Source organism: Suricata suricatta, chromosome 17, assembly GCF_006229205.1.
Source record: "Suricata suricatta isolate VVHF042 chromosome 17, meerkat_22Aug2017_6uvM2_HiC, whole genome shotgun sequence".
In the NCBI taxonomy this organism is placed as follows: Eukaryota; Metazoa; Chordata; class Mammalia; order Carnivora; family Herpestidae; genus Suricata; species Suricata suricatta.
Window position 1 is genome coordinate 8,817,074 of NC_043716.1, and position 16,991 is coordinate 8,834,064.

The 16,991-nt window shown below is 49.1% G+C and overlaps 2 protein-coding genes across 3 annotated transcripts in view; one reads left to right on the forward strand and one right to left on the reverse strand.

Moving 5' to 3' along the window:
* The window catches only part of CENPV (centromere protein V), an 18,372-nt gene extending 7,301 nt beyond the window's left edge, over positions 1-11,071 (forward strand). The window contains exons 2-5 of the mRNA XM_029927625.1: positions 2,030-2,128; positions 3,445-3,514; positions 9,314-9,428; positions 10,696-11,071. Of these exons, the coding sequence (XP_029783485.1) occupies positions 2,030-2,128; positions 3,445-3,514; positions 9,314-9,428; positions 10,696-10,820 (409 nt within the window). The 3' untranslated portion in view covers positions 10,821-11,071. The remainder of the gene's footprint in view (positions 1-2,029; positions 2,129-3,444; positions 3,515-9,313; positions 9,429-10,695) is intronic.
* A 3,688-nt stretch (positions 11,072-14,759) lies between these two features.
* The window catches only part of PIGL (phosphatidylinositol glycan anchor biosynthesis class L), an 81,372-nt gene continuing 79,140 nt past the window's right edge, over positions 14,760-16,991 (reverse strand). For both annotated transcript variants that reach the window (XM_029928109.1, XM_029928103.1), the window contains exon 7: positions 14,760-15,055. In XM_029928109.1, coding sequence (XP_029783969.1) covers positions 15,012-15,055 — 44 coding nt within the window. In that variant the 3' untranslated portion in view covers positions 14,760-15,011. The remainder of the gene's footprint in view (positions 15,056-16,991) is intronic.

The window sequence follows — 16,991 nt, forward strand, 5'->3', positions numbered from 1 at the left end:
CGCTGGCCCACGCGTTCCCGGGGGTGAGCGCCGGGCGCGTCCCTAACCCGCGCGACCGCGGGGCTTGGCTCGGTGCGGGCGTGCAGCCCTTGACCGGACAGGGTACTGCGTCCCGGAGCGCGAGAAGAGCCGCGCCGCGTCCTGGGACACAAAGGGGCTTTCCCGGGGACAGCCAGCGTGCTCGGGAAGTCGTCCCTCGTCTGGGCGCGCCTGGGGTGCGGGGGCTTTCCCAGTGAGGAGATAGATGATAACCCCACGACTTTGTGCTCCTAACCGGGTCGCTTTTTATATTTGCGCACGTGTTTTGGGGGGAGGGGCAGGCAGAGGGCGGCGGGTGGGGGGAAAAGCTGGAGGCGAGATCCCGTTATTGTTCCAGGCGCTCCCGGGGCGGGGGCGGGGGCGGGCGTATCGAGCCCGAGAGAAGCGCGCGCAGAGGTGCTCGGCCTCGGGACGGTCCGCGGGTGCCCCAGCGGAGAGGGGAGCCCTTGGTGCCGCTCGGGCGGCTCGCTCTCCTTCGCGCTCCCCCAGCGTGGCTCCTGCCGGAGAAGAACCTCCAGGTCCCGAGGTGGACGGGCCCGGGGAGGATTTCAGAGTGTCCGTGATGTTAGAAACGGAGCATCTGGATCCCTGCCCCCGAGAACAGTTGTGCTGCAGAGAAATACTTTAGCACCATAAAAATCTGTGTCCGTGTCCGTGATCTTCTGAATCACAAAGAGCAGTCACAACCACAGAAAAAACCAGGACGACCTAACGATTGCATAACAACTCGAGGGTTACTCCTTTTCTTGAACAAAAATGTTCTTTTGTGCTTAATCCAGACGAAAGTAGTTAGGCTGCGTCTTCTCGGAGGTGAAGTATGAGGTTACCTGTGAGCTTCGCTGTCTGGTTTATCATCTGGGACGGCAGGCTGAACGGTTTTTTTTTAAATGTTCATCAGTAAACGATTTTGAGCCCCTCTGATGTGCCGCCCGTTGCTAACTGTAGGGGATAGAGACCCGCTGAAATGTAAAACTCAAATTTGAAGTAAATTTTTACTTTAAAACAAACTTGATAAATGGTCAGGAAAATGATTTTAAAGTGTTGATAACAGACCAGGTTTCCGTTTGTTTTTACCTAGCGGATTGGTTTGAGTGCATACAGTTATTTAAAAAAACCAAAACTCACTAGATTAACTTATCTGCAAAAAGAATGCAAAACTCTGTCCAGTTTTTGTTAAAACATTATTGTGCAGAAAGAAGTCTGGAGGAATATATTGCAAATAGTTAACTGTGGATCCGTCCCGGTGTTAAGGCTGTAGGAGACTTTCTTGTTTAACATTATCAAATGTTGTAATGTTTTAATTTTTTTTACAACGAGCATTATTTGTGTATGCAGAAAAGATTTTAAATACAAGTTCACCGATTCAACTTGTAAAGAAATGTGGAAAGATCGTCTCAATAACCCCCCCTCCCCCAAAAGCAAAATAAAACAGCTGCAAGCTGTTTTTCCTGTAATTCCTGCTTGAACAGGTACAGTGAAAGGTTTCCTCATTCCCGAGAAGCGTTCGGCCCTTTCGGAGCACAATTTGATGTTATTTATCAAATTTAATGAAGTTTAAGTAAGGGCCTGGCTTATATATGTTTTAAAAGGATTAAAATAGTACGTCATGTGGGGGCGCCTGGGTGGCTCATCTGGTTAAGCGTCTGACTCTAGGTTTCAGCTTAGGTCATGATTTCATAGCTGGTGGGTTCAAGCCCCACATCGGGCTCTGTACTCGCAATATGGAGCCTACTCAGAATTCTCTCTGACTTCTCTCATCTTAAAAAGGTGAGTCATGGAAAAGACCTTTATAAAAGGCCTTTCTTTTGTAACATCGCCAGTACCTCCTCAAGAGACGACTTTTGTCCCATCCTGCTTCCTTCTTTCAACAACCAGGGGGGAGAGGGAGGGAGGGAGGGAGGGAGGGAGGGACAGCAGGAGCTGTGCAGTAAATAAGGTCCTGCTTGACCCTTCCGAAGCGCTCATCCTCCTGACTTTGTGTTTCCTGCAGCGAACACCAGGGCCTGGTGAAACACACGGGGGGCTGCCACTGTGGCGCGGTGCGTTTTGAAGTCTGGGCCTCGGCCGACTTGCACATCTTTGACTGCAAGTGAGTTTTCTCTTCCCAAGTCGCTTGAAGGGACTTGAGAGTTAAAACATCCTCTGGGGAGTTAGGGTGCCGCATTGGCCACCAGCTCATCACTGATGCTGTCCGCTGATGGGTGCATAGGGTCAGGTTTCCCCTTAGGTATAGCTAGACGGCTTCAGGAATAATTTTTTTTTAAACATCGGGGGAGGCTAAAAATAACTGAGCCTGCTCTGAGAGAGAGAGAGCGCGCGAGAGAGAGCGAGAGCGAGCGCGAGCTCGCACAGGCGAGCTCACTCCTATAGTACTTTCCCAGGTGACCCAGGGGAGGGCCCCCCGCCTTATGCCTCCCAGCATCACCCCTCAGACTCTACCGTTGGAGGGCTGGCTCGGGGCCGTTAGCTGGAGACAGGGCAGGCTGGGCACTGAATGGCAAGCCTTGGTTGGGCAGAGTGTTCACAGGAGTCTGGGGCGGGGGCGGGGCGGAGGTGGGAGTGGAGGCTTCCATGCGCCAGGCTCTCTGGCTCTGTTCTAGATGAGGCGGACGGTCCCGGCAGGATCCACAGAGCGCCTGCTTTTTAGCACCTTACCAGGCCGTTGTCGTAGAGCAAGGACCACACGCCGTGACCTCTGAACCAGTAGTTAGCCCACAACTAGTTGTTCAACAGGACCCGGTCCTGGGCCTTTTCACCCCCCGATGGTGCAGTCCCTGAATCACGAAGGAGGGTAAATACCACGGAGTTACTCACGTGGAGAACTGACCAGGCTGCCCACAGCCGAGTCCAGATCGGAGAGGAAGCCCTGTGGGCACAATTTGTTAGAGACTTCTGTATGAAATTAGATATTTTTTCCCGAAGGTGGACTGAAAGGGGGATTTAGACTCGATTCCGAAGTTGGGCATCCCGAGGATTCCTCTGACTCGGAGCTCGGCTTTCTGGGATGTACTGATGGGAAGAGCAGAAATCCAAACTGCCTTGCCCGTGTTAGGTGTGGGTGTCCCCACGTAAGAGGCATGACATTGCGCCCATGCCTCACATTTGTTTTCGAAGTGTCTCTGGAATCCAGGAGTTCCCTTCAGTGTAATTAACTTGGTGGGGAGGGGCGTAGGCAGCGGGAGTGTGGTGGTGATGGTCCTGGTTTTCTGAGGGGTGTGCACCTTTGACGGCGGAGCTGAGGCCCCCGGCGGCCCGTCCACCTGCCTGAGCTCCCCTTTCCCTGAATGGTGCTGACAGGGGCTTCACCTCTGGGGTCACCTGCTCTCAGGACATCCTGGGTAGGGGGGCCCTTGGGCACTCAGATGGCATTGCTCGTTCATGATCTGGGAATTGCTTTTCTTGTAGCTGCAGCATTTGCAAGAAGAAACAGAATAGACACTTCATTGTACCGGCTTCTCGCTTCAAGCTCCTGAAGGTTAGTGCTGAGAGCAGGTGCGACGGGCCCCTGACTCACAGTGGGTCCCCTGTGGCCTGCGTGGTGGCCGGGGGCCCGGCGGGGCCTCGTTAGGGGCCTTCAGTTTCCTTGTCACCCTAGGTTTCACGAGATTTCTACAAGGTTATGTTATTTTTTCCCCTTTACATTTTGGATGAAGATTTGGTATGACTGTAGAAACATTAAAAAATGGAATCAAGAAATAAATACGGTCATTCATATCCTATCAACTAAAGGCATCACTGTTATATTTGGGTATATGTCCTTGTGCATTATTCCCTATGTGGGTAAATACAACCAGATAGTAATAATAATAATATTGTATATGTTGTTATCAGACAGGTTTTATCCGTTTTATAAGTGACTTAAACATTTGTTTAATGGTGAATTAAAATTTTTATCGAGGTATAGTTGATATATAACTATTAGTTTTAGGGGTACGTCATGATGATTCAGTGTTTGTATATATTGCAAAATGATTTTTTTTACCGGCTGAATAGTATTCCTCTGTGTGTGTGTGTGTGTGTGTGTGTGTGTATGTGTGTGTGTGTGTGTCTGTGTGTGACACCTTCTTTACCCGGTCACTGCTCAGTGGGCTCTTAGGTTGTCTCCATAGTTTGGCTCTTGTCAATAAGGAAGAAGTAAACATTAAATGGTAAATTTTATGGTGTGTGAATTATATCCCGATTTCAAAAATCAAGCACATTTCCAATACTAATAATGAACATTAAGAAACAAATTGCAGCCATCATAGCATTTCAAGTAATGCACAGAAAGTTAAACACTTAGGTGTTCAGTTAACAAAACGTGTCCCTGATTCAGGTACTGAATATCCCAGAAGGCTGATGAAGTTATTGAGAAGAACCGGACAAGTGGATAGACACCATGTCTCTGCAGATGGAAACATAATATTGATATTCTCCCCAACCCACCTGCCTATAGGTTTCATGCAGTTTCTTTTTTTTTTATCTTTTTTTTTTTTTTAATTTATTTTTGATACAGAGAGAGACAGCATGAGAGAGGGAGGGGCAGAGAGAGAAGGAGACACAGACCCGGAAGCAGGCTCCAGGCTCTGAGCCAGCTGTCAGCACAGAGCCTGACGCGGGGCTCGAACCCACGAACCATGAGATCATGACCTGAGCCGAAGCCGGAGGCTTACCCGACTGAGCCACCCAGGCGCCCCCATGCAGCTTCTATCAAAGTCCCCAGAGAGCTTTCGCAGACACATACAAGATTAACTATAAGATTTATATGGAGGTACACAGGCCCTCATATAGCAAAACCATCTCCGCAGAGAACAATGAAGTGGAAGAAAGTAACTCCCCTCGACATGCAGGCTTCCTGTCACCCAGGCAGGGTTATATGGCCAGACAGATAGAGATGGGGGTCAGCAGAAGAGAACTGGACTCAGAAGCTGACTCACTGCCATGTGCTCGAATTATTTTTCAAAGGCACCATTTCCTTGTTGATTTTCTGTCCGAGTGATCTATCCATCGACACAGTGGGGTGGTCAGCCCCCTACTATTACTGTCGTACCATCCGTTTCTTTATGTCTGTTAATAGTTGCGTGATGAATTTAGGTGCTCTCAGGTTGGGTGCATGGATACTTAAAATTGTCACACCTTGTTGGACTGTTCACCTTATTTTGTAGTGCCTTTGTCTGTTTGTTTAAAAATGTTTCTTTTTTTTTTTTAATTTTTCTTTTTAATGTTTTTATTTATTTTGAGAGAGAGCGAGAGACAGCATGAGCAGGGGAGAGTCAGAGAGAGTAGGAGTCACAGGATCTGGAGACAGGCTCCAAGCTGTCAGCACAGAGCCCGACGCGGGGCTTGAACCCACAAACCGTGAGACCATGACCTGAGCTGAAGTTAGATGCTCAACTGACTGAGCCACCCAGGCGCCCCTACAAACTCTTTAAAAAGGCTTCCGGCACAGTCCTGCTAACATGGGGTAGGATGCAGCTTCCCGCTGCCCCTCCTGTGGTCTGACAGACTTCTCCGTGCTCTGGTGGAATAGTGTGCTGCCACATCTGTGTCCTTTGTTAAATCGCTAAGGTCTCCCAAGTGCCACCTTTTGCCAGCTTCTGGTCTTGTGGGCTTGGCATTGAACAGGCCCTCAGTGTCTGGGAGGAGTGAATGAGTGGATGAGTCCTGGCCTTTCCTGGCCAGTGAGATGTAACCCCAGACACTTCGGGCTAGTTTGTCTCCTTTCCTTTGTTTACCCCCCGAGCCTCTGTGCGCGTGCCCGGTGGACGAGGGGCACGCGTGGGCAGCGCGCTTCTCCCTGTCTCTCCCGCAAACCCAGGGAAGTCCATGGTGCTCTCCACGGAAGCTTGCCGGAGGCTGTGGCCCCAGTTCAGCTTCGTCCCTGAGCGCCTGTGACAGATGGTTCGGGAAGGTGTCACCAGGTACAGCCATAGGCTCTTGGGTCTTGGAATTGATACTTTTTTCCACCTTAGGCCTACTTATCAGTGCATTTTCCCGCTGTCCTAGACCACCGTCCTCGGCCCCAGCCTGTTGAAGGAGTGATTTTCTGTTTGTTTGTTTTTTTTAAGTTAAGTGCACAACCTCTTCATTCAACAAGTATTTCAGGGACACCCACCGTGTGCCCAGCACTGATCCATTGAAACCCAGCAGCCAACTCGACAGACAAGATGCTTGTTCTCTTGGTTGATGTTTTTTACGTGGGGGAGACAGATAAATAAGAAAAAGTCCAGGAAGGCCATGTAGAAAGTTAAAGTAGAGCAGTGTGCGTGTGGCGAGTGTAGACTGGTTGGGGACGGTGTTCACGTGGTGAGGACGTCGGGGACCGGGCAGAGGGAGTGCATGTTGCAGAGGGGCACGTGCTTGGCACGTGTAAGGAGCTGAGCAGCGACCATTGTGGCTGGAGGGTGGTCTGTGCGGTGCAGGTGAAGGAGTGGACACGGCGGGGTCGGGGACAGAAGCAGGACTAGACGGGAGACACGTTTCGTCCTCTGTCAGCGTGCAGCCCGTGGTGGGTTTTGAGCAGGGCAATGACAAGCTTTGGCTGCTCTGTGGGGAACGGGTTGCGAGGGGGAAGCATGGAGAGGGAGGCAGCGAGGAGGTTGCCCGGTGGGCAGGGGAGCGGTGATGAGAGCCAGGAGTAGGATGGTAGTTATGGCGACAGAAAGAAAATAGATATTTGAGATTCGTTTTGGAGCGGTGGCTCTCAAAGTTCAGTGCCCTCAGGGTCCCCCAGAGGGCATGTTACAGGAGGTCATGGGCCCCAGTCCTGGCGCTGCAGAACTCTCTCTCTCCCTCTCCCCCTCCCTCCCGTTCTTTCTCAAAAACAAATAAATAAACAACAAAAAAGAGGGACAAGTTAAGAATCCAATGGTGAAGAGCAGTGACCACTGAGCTGGTCAACATGGTGGTCATTGGTGGCTTCTGACTGGATGAGGAAACAGAATTCAGCAGACAGGGGAGCATAGGGTGAGCGTGACGGAGTGGGAGTGAGTCTATGGGGAGTGAGGGGCAGTGTGGCGGGGCCAGAGGGGACTTCTGGCGCACCCAGTAGCGCGGCAGTGGGGCCCTAGTGTCGCTGAGTGACCTCCGGGAGGGAACAGTGCGACGGAGGGTGTGAGGCAGCCTCCCACCCCTCCTGACCTTTTCTTTGTGGGGAAGCGTATGAGCAGATGACTCGGGCTGGTTTAGGACCACTGGGCAGTTGTTCTGTGCTGCTTCTCCGTGTGGCAACTGTGGCGTGAGAGGAGGCCCCTGGGAACTGTCTCACATGAGGCGAGCGCCTTTGTCCCCCTCGGTGGTGGTTGGTAGGCTGGGGAGAAAGTATAAAAAGGTCTGACTCTGGTAAGCACCTCTGCCCCTGACCCGTTAGCCACACAGTTTCTTTCCCTGGAAACCACTGTTTCTTGGGTATTTCTTTAGGGAGGAAAAAATACATATATACACACATGTACACACACACACATACATACACACCAGGATACATCGTTTTTAAAAAACAGAAATGGGGGGCGCCTGGGTGGCTCAGTCGGTTAAGTGTCCGACTTCAGCTCAGGGCATGATCTCGTGGTTTGTGAGCCCCGCGTCGGGCTCTGTGCCGACAGCTCAGAGCCTGGAGCCTGCTTCGGATTCTATGTCTCCTCTCTCTCTGCCCCTCCCCTGCTTGTACTCATTCTCTCTCTATCACTCTCTCTCAAAAATAAATAAATGTTAAAAAATTTGTTTTAATTTTCTTAGAAAACCTAAATGGTAGGAGTGCCTGGGTGGCTCAGTCAGTTGGGCAGCTGACTTTGGCCCAGGTCATGATCTCACAGCCCCGAGTCAGGCTCTGTGCCGACAGCTCAGAGCCTGGAGCCTGCTTCAGATTGTGTCTCCCTCTCCTCCTGTCTCTCTCCCACTCATGCTCTGTCTCTGTCTCTCTCAAAAACAAACATTGAGGGGCGCCTGGGTGGCTCAGTCGGTTGAGCGTCTGACTTCGGCTCAGGTCAGATCTCACAATTTGTGAGTTTGAGCCCCGTGTCGGGCTCTGTGCTGACCGCCTGGAGCCTACTGCAGATTCTGTGTGTGTCTCTCTCTGCCCTTCCCCTGTTCACGCTCAGCCTCTGTCTCTCAAAAATAAATAAATGTAAAAAAAAAATTAAGAAAAACATTGAAAAAAACCCCAGAAATGGTAAAAATAAATAGCTAGATAGAAAGGGTAATAAAGTGGAAATGGTAATCTACCATGCAAGTCATTTTATTCCTTGTTTCTCAATTCACATTCAGCCTTGGAGATTGTTCCAGAATAGTGTTTGGAAGCAGAACTGTCTCGTTCCTTCTAAAAGTTGCACAGTGTCCCAGTTTCCTGGGCGCCCATCATTGCTTTGACCGGTGTTCTGCTGACGGCCCTTTTCCATTTTTCCAGTCATCCATAGCCTTGTTTTGAGCAGTGCTGTGGCATCTGCGTACATATCTTTGGATGCATATGGAATCTTGGTGGTAGGATAAATTTCTAGAAGTGGAATTTCTGTGCTAAAGGATGTGTTTTTCAATATTGGTAGATGTTGCCAAATTTTAGCAATTTACATCCCCACAACTGGTATTTGAGAGCGTGTGTGCCAAGTTAACCGACTTTGATTTGGGGCCACCTGACAGTGAGACAAACAACCTTGCAGTTTATGGGTGTGAATATCATTCATTTCATAGGGGAAAGAGTGACTTGTTTTCCCTTTTCTCTGCTACTTTGCCCGGTTTCACGTCCTTTTGCCCAGTGTCCCATTTGTATTATCCATTAAAGAAATTAGCCCTTTGACCGTGATGTCTGGCAAATATTCTTCTCCTAGTTTGTCCTTTGCAGACGAACTCAAGTACAGTCAACAGTTGTCTCAGGTCTGGAGCGGTGCTGTTGGGGCACACGGAGAGCCGGTCCCTGGGGTGAGCCGTCTCCCCATTTAGTCCTGGAAGGCAGGCATTTTCTCTTCCTGACATGGACGGGACCTGCCGCCTTGCCCTGGCTCGTGGCTCTGGGACCGCTTGAGGCCGAGTTGTTCCGTGTGCACTTGACAAAGAGAAGCCGGACCTGCCAGGCTCTGGGCGTGTCTCTGGGCAGCGTAGGCGGCCCCTGCCCTTGAGCCCCCTCCAGTCTCTGCGGGAGATTGGACTTGGACGTGTCCTCATAATCCTGAAAGCCCTACAAAAGGGCTTCCCCGCTGTTGAGCCTTCTAAAAGATTTGATTTTTTTTTTTTTTTTTTTTTTGTGAAAAAACCCCAAAAACCTCTTTGTAAAAGGAGCACATCTATTTCGCCTGTTCTCGCTTAGGGCGCGGAGAGCATAACCACATACACGTTCAACACGCACAAAGCGCAGCACACGTTCTGTAAGCGATGCGGCGTGCAGAGCTTTTACACTCCGCGCTCCAACCCCGGAGGCTTCGGTGAGTGAGCGGGATGGGCCGCCAGTGCAGGGGGGGGGCCGGGGGGCACAGACGCACCGGGTGGCTGCTCCGGGGCAGCGCTGGCGTATTTGGCTTGTCTCCTGCTTGGCTGGGCCCTTCCACATGCATGTTCTGGAAGAACAGGTCTCTTCAGCAAAGCTTTGGTTTTTTTTCCCCAAATGATGGGATAGAAGGTTGGTTCTGGCTGTTCGTCCAGAGGCCTTTCTGTGCCGGCGCTGCCAGAGCTGCGTGTCGCTGGGGCTGACACTGAAGGGTGGACAGAGGAGAGGAGATGTGGGGGGTTGGGGGAGGGAATTTTCACGCCCATGATGGTTAGGGGAGTGAAGGAGGCCAGAATGAGGAGTATTGATAATATGATTTAAAAAAAATGCTCCATTTGGGGGCCCCCGGGTGGCTCGGCCGCTTAAGCATCCAACTTCAGCTCAGATCATGATCTCACCGTCTGTGAGTTCAAGCCTGGCATCGGGCTCTGTGCTGACAGCTCGGAGCCTGGAGCCTGCTTCCCATTCTGTGTCTCCCTCTCTCTGCCCCTCCCCCACTCACACTCTCTGTCTCTCAAAAATAAACGTTAAAAACAAACAAATGATTGAAAATACTCCATTTGTTCCAAACACACACAGCAGAGTCCCCAAGCCCGTCTTCAGGTGCAGTTTGGGTCCGAGGAGAGGAAGCAGCCTGTGGACGGTTGTCCATATGACCTCGGTTGCAGTGTGAGTGGAGCGGAAAGTAGCAGGTGTTCCCGTGGGATCTGGTGCCCTCCGGAGCTGTGGTCGGTCCGCTGTGACTGTGACCATCTCACACCTTATGGTTGGGGTGGCGTGATAGCACCCTTGCCGCCCCCTCCTTGGTTCCTCATCTGTCCCCCGAGACGCCTTCCTGCCTGCCTTAAGAATCAAGAAAGGCTTTTGGAAAGTATAAAATCCTGTAAAGGTCGGCAGCTGTTTAATGCTTAGAACATTCTATTCCAGACCCTGCAAGAGGCCTGTGAATTCCTCAGGCTGCCGGTCAGATGGTTCTAGGCTTGACTCTTTGTACTGTGCGCTCCCGGCGTGGCACCGGATGGTATCCAGCCTTGGCAGCCCTGGTTTAGGAAGTCCGATTCCCACCTGAGAGGCGAGGAAAGCGAGGGTTTTCTGGCGTTTCGCTGGGCGGCGGTGCTTGCGGGTGTGGGCATGTCCAAGAGCCTTCACGGTACCTGCTGTTATTCATACCCGGGACCTTGCTTTCTCTGTGTCACCTCCCCCAGGAATCGCCCCTCATTGCCTCGATGAGGGCACCGTGCGGAGTGTGGTCATTGAGGAATTCAATGGCACCGACTGGGAAAAGGCCATGAAGGAGCACAAGACCATCAAGAACATGTCTAAAGAGTGAGCTCCTGCCCCACCCTTCCTGGAAAGGAGGGGCGACGCGGGCCGGCAGCTCTGCTGTCGCCGCTGCGCCTGGCGGGCTGCTGGCTCCTGGCCGGCGGCCATCGCGACCTCCGCAGTGCGCTCCGGCTACCGGTTTCTTTCGGCAGCTCTTTGTCCTTCCTTAGCCCAGATTTTGATGTAGGCTAGTTGATACCCCTTCTCTTCTCAACTTTTGTGTGATCTTTTAGAAAAATAAATATTTTTAACATGAAAGTAGTTACTTTGGTTTATCATTTTCTTTGATTTTGCTTCTGAGGCCAGTCATTTAATAGCAGATTGATTGATTATTTTAGAAGAAGGAGGGGCAGAAGGAGAGAGAGAATCTTTTTTCTTTTTAAGTTTATTTATTTATAAGTAGAGACAGAGCACAAGTAGGGAAGGGGCGGAGAGAGAATCCCAAGCAGGCCCCGCATTGCCAGTGCAGAGCATGATGTGGAACTCGAACTCACGAACTGTGAAATCATGACCTAAGTGGAAGTCAGATGCTTAACCAACTGAGCAACCCAGTTGCCCTGAGCCTATATTTTTAAATGAAGCAAGATTTAGGAAGGTAGAACGGAAAAGTAACGTGTGAACGGAAGATAGGGCCCCAGAGTAAAGCCAGACTGGACTGGAAGCTTCCGATGGGAGGAAGTAATGGAGTCAGAAAAACATGTTGGCAGCCAGCCTATGGACAGTGTTGGATATGAAGCTCAGGAATATGGCCTTAATTTTATTGGGGTTGGGAAGCCCCCACCAGCTTCGAACGGGAGGAATAGTGCCTGGCCCATAATGGAGTCCCTTGCCTGGGTCTCCGGCCCCCTCACCCGCCGTGCTTCGCTTTGCTGCTTGTTACCATCAGGCCAGCTTTCCTGGGGCGTGCTTTCCCTTACCAAATCCTGAGTGTATTCAGAATGCCACGTGCTTCATAAACATTTGCTCTCTGTCGAAGGAGACGAATCATGAAGTGACTTGTCAGGTAGACTAGACTAGAAGGAACAGGGGGAGAAGATGCACGCGGACTGGCGTTCTGCACGCTACCGCCTCTTCCAGGCTGGCGGACAGCATGTTCGCTGTAAGCTTGGAAGGAGCTGGTGAGAAATTCTCCATGAGTACCTGATCCATCCTTGCTAGTTCAGTGTTACAGAAAAACAATTTTGTGTATCCTGCAAAACATCAGTGGTGTCACACTATCTTTTCTGCAGCTTGCGTTTTTTGGACTATTTTTTTAAAATTTACATCCAAGTTAGTTAGCATAGAGTGCATCAATGATTTCAGGAGTAGATTCCTTAAAATCTCTTGCCCATTTAACCCATCCCCGCTCCCACAACCCTCCAGCAGCTCTGTTCTCCATATTTAAGAGTCTCTTATGTTTTGTCCCCCTCCCTGTTTTTAAATTATTTTTGCTTCCTTTCCCTTACATTCATCTGTTTGGTATCTTAAAGTCCTCAGTGAGTGAAGTCATATGATATTTGTCTTTCTCTGACTAATTCACTTAGCATAATACCCTCTAGTTCCATCCATGTAGTTGCAAATGGCAAGATTTCATTCTTTTTGATTGCCGAGTAGTACTCCATTGTATATATATACCACATCTTTATCCATTCATCCATTGATGGACATGTGGGCCCTTTCCGTACTTTGGCTGTTGTCGATAGCGCTGCTGTAAACATTGGGGTGCATGTGCCCCTTCAAATCAGCATTTTTGTATCCTTTGGATAAATACCTGGTAGTGCAATTGCTGGGTGGTAGGGTCGTTCTATTTTTACTTTTCTGAGGACCCTCCATACTGTTTTCAAGCGGCTGCACCGGTTTGCGTTCCCGCCTGCAGTGCAGAAGAGACCCTCTTTCTCCGCATCCTCGCCAACATCTGTCGTTGCCTGGGTTGTTGGTGTCCGCCGTTCTGACGGGGGTGAGGTGGTGTCTCACTGTGGTTTTCATTTGTATTTCCCTGATGATGAGCGACGTTGAGCATTATTTCATGTCTGTTAGCCATTTGGATGTCTTCTTTGGAAAAAATGTCTATTCATGCCTTCTGCCCATTTCTTCACTGGATTATTTATTTTTTGGGTGTTGACTTTGATAAGTTCTTTATAGATTCTGGATACTAACCCTTTATCTGCTATGTCGTTTGCACATATCTTCTCCCATTCCGCCGGTTGCCTTTAGTTTTGCTGATTGTTTTCTTCACTGTGCAGCAGCTTTTTATTTTGATGAGGTCCCAAGAGTTCATTTTTGCCTTTGTTTCCCTTGCTTCCAGAGACGTGTTGAATAAGAAGTTGCTGCCGCCAAGATCAAAGAGGTTCTTGCCTGCTTTCTCTTCGAGGATTTTGGTGGCTTCCTGTCTTACATTTCGGTCTTTCATCCATTTTGAGTTTATTTTTGTGTGTGATGTAAGATGGTGGTCCAGGTTCATTTTTCTCTGCGGCTTGCATTTTTAAGGACATCTTGACCTTTTCATATTAATATACATATCTTCATTCTTTTTTTTTTTTAAACATTTTTATTTATTTTTGATACAGAGAGAGACAGAGCATGAGAGGGGCAGGGGCAGAGAGAGAAGGAGACACAGACCAGAAGCAGGCTCCAGGCTCAGAGCTAGCTGTCAGCACAGAGCCTGACGTGGGGCTCGAACCCACAAATGTGAGATCTGACCTGAGCCGAAGTCGGAGGCTCAACCGACTGAGCCACCCAGGCGCCCCTACATATCTTCATTCTTGACTGTGACATAGAATTGCACAGAATGCGGGCGCCTTGGTAGCTCAGTCGGTTAAGCATCTGACTTCAGTTCAGGTCATGATCTCACAGTCCATAAGTTCAAGCCCCAAGTCAGGCTCTGTGCTGACAGTTCAGAGCCTGGAGCCTGCTTCAGATTCTGTTTCCCTCTCTCTCTGCCCCTCTCCCGCTTGTCCTCTGTCTCTCTCTCTCTCTCTCTCAAAAATAAAACAAGCTTTTAAAAACTAACAATAAAAAAGAATTACACAGAATGGATATAGTGTATTTAATCTTTTGCTTTTCATGGAGGTTGGGTTTCCAGCTTTTCCTTCATGGTGAGTATTGGCAATAAACATCCTTTTCTACGCATCTTTTTACATTTGTGTATTTGAGGATATTTGTTGTCTATGTTCTGCATTCAATAGAGAAAGGGAATCCTTCTAGAAACTGTAAGAACTTGCCAAAGTCAGACTCAGCTGGCTGTAGTTAGTGGATATCTAAGTGATGAGGTTCTCGCAGATTTTTTTTTTCTTTCCTGAAATCAACCTTGGCTTTAGCACTGGAGGCACCAGGGGCAGTGCTTGCCCGAGGCCGGGTCCCCCACCGTGCCTCCCAGGACAGGGAGAGGGCCCACGCCGCAGGACACGGCCCCGGCTAACACACGGATCCCGAGAGGGCGCGCTTTTGCTGCGTCCTGGCATTTCCTTCTGGGCAGAGTTGCCACCCTGTGACCACCTGTGCTGACTTGACCCAAACCTATGGGGATGTCATATGTGAGCATTCTGAGCCTTACGGATGGCTAGAGTTCTTCCTTTATGACCTCGCCTCCTCCTAACGCCTCAGACCTTTCCCCACGTGGCCTTAATTAGATCACATGTTATTCAGCTTTTAATTACTACTGATTCCACTCCATGTGTTTTTTTCTTATAATATCAGCCCGGGACAGGAGCCCCACTGGCAGGGCTGAGAACGGAACAGGGGGACAGACAGGATTCAGCCTTGACCAAGACCAAGACCTCTGTTCATTTTTTTTAATGTTTGTTTATTTTTGAGAGAGAGAGAGAGAGAGAGACGGAGCACGAGTGGGGGAGGGGCAGAGAGCGAGGGGGACACAGAATCGGAAGCAGGCTCCAGGCTACGAGCTGTCAGCAGAGCCTGATGCGCGCGGCTTGAACCCACAAGCCATGAGATCACGTGACCTGAGCTGAAGTTGGACACTCAACTGCCTAAGCCACCCAGGGTGCCCCCCCACCAAGACCTCTGTTCAAACTAGAACTATATTTTTGCTCCCTAACCTTTTGTGGTCCCAAGAACATGAACATTCTGTAGTTCCAGTGACTACTCCATCCAGCTCTATTCCTCCGTGAGGTTTGGCGTAAGGGTCACTTTTCAGAGTTCACTGACAGTACATTCTCTGTGCCCCAGCTGACCTTGACGCTCTTTACCACCAGCAGGCGAGTCAGGTGGTCTCCAGGGTAAGGTATGTATCCTCCAGAAGATGCTCTGTCAATATGTGGGAAGAAAATGTTGGAATTTAATTTAATTTTATTTTATATTTTTATTTTTTATTTTTTTGATACATAGAGAGAGAGCATGAGAGCAGGAGGGGCAGAGAGAGGAGACACAGAACCAGAAGCAGACTCCAGGCTCTGAGCTAGCTGTCAGCACACAGCCCGACGCGGGGCTTGAACCCATGAACATGAGATCTGACCTGAGCCGAAGTCGGAGGCTTAACCGACTGAGCCGCCCAGGTGCCCCGAAAATGTTGGAATTTTAATTTATCCTTTAAAATTTTCTTTCCGTGTGTGTTTTGTAATGTATATATTAGCACTTAACCATACAGTATTATGTTATTAGTAAGGGGCGGCTCGGTGGCTCAGTCAGTTGAGCATCTAACTCTTGATTTTGGCTCAGGTCATGACCTCAGGGTCATGGGATCGAGCCCCCGTCAGGCTCTGCACTGGGCATGGGACGGGTTTCAGATTCTCCCTCTGCCTGTGTCCCCCACTCATGCGTACTCTCTCTCATATTTATATATATATATATATTTTTTCAACTGACTATATGTGTATATATAGGGTTGAAAAATTATAGATCATTGCTGTAGCCTGTTGATTGTTTCCCCCCCTAATCTACCCATCAAACATCTATCTATGCATCATTGTACCAGTTTCTATTTCTTTTATTTTTTTTAAGTTTATTGATTTTGCAAGAGACAGAGACAGCATGAGTGGGGGAAGAGCAGAGAGAAAGGGAGAGAGAGAATCCCAAGCAGGCTCTGCGCTGCCAGCGTAGAGCCCCGACGGCAGGCCGGAACCCCTGAAACCACGAGATCCCAACCTGCACGGAAGCCAAGGTCAGATTCTTAACCGACTTAGCTGCACAGGCGCCTCCCAGTTTCTATTTGAGAATAAATGCGTGCATATGGCATTGCAGAATCCAGGGATACATACATACGCAAGTTTTTTGATATATTGATTTCCAGAAGGTTCTACCACCTTGTGTTTCCTCCAACAGCATGTATGTGTTCATATCCTTACCTACAGAGCACTGGGCATTATTATTTATAGAAATCTTTGCAAATTAGATATGTGAAATATGACATTTTACTTAATTTGTATTTGTATTTCTTGGAGTGCCTTTAGCTCAGGTCATGATCTCACGGCTTGTGGGTTCAAGCCCCATGTCAGGCTCTGTGCTGACAGCTCAGAGCCTGGAGCCTGCTTCGGGTTCTGTGTCTCCCTCTCTCTCTGCCCCTCTTCTGCTCGCACTGTCTCTGTCTCTCAAAAATAAACAAACATTAAAAAATTAATTTGTATTTCTTTATTAGTACTGTGATTTATTTTTTCATGTGTGTGAAAGAGAGAGAGAGAGAGAGAGAGATACCTATTCATGGCATCTGCAGTCTTCATTCTTCTCTTTGGAAACCTCTCCTACCCTATTCCAATCAGCACCTTCAGTGAAAAGTGGATTTTCATTTTTGCTTTAATTTGCGTGCTCTGGCTACTGCTTAGGCTGAAGAGTTTTTCATGTTTATTGGACGTTTGGGTCTGCCTGCCCCAACATTTAAAACTTTTCTGTTGTGGGGGAGCCTGGGTGCTCAGTTGGGTAAGTGTCCAACTCTTGATTCAGCTCGGGTCGTGATCTCGTGATTTGTGAGACCGAGCCCTGCGTTGGGCTCTGTGGCAACAGCTGCAGAGCCGGCTTGGGATTTGCTCGCTCTCTGCCTCTCCCCCATGCTGCCTCAAAAATAAACAGACATTAAAAATAAGTACATAACATTTTTTGTTGTGAAATCTCTGCCTTTTCCTTTGCATCTTCTGGGTTTCCAGCCTGGCTTGGTAAGGTCTGCCCTGCTCCAAGTATATGTGCATTAAGTCTCCCAAATTCCCTAAATCATATATATATATATATATATATATATATATATATATATATA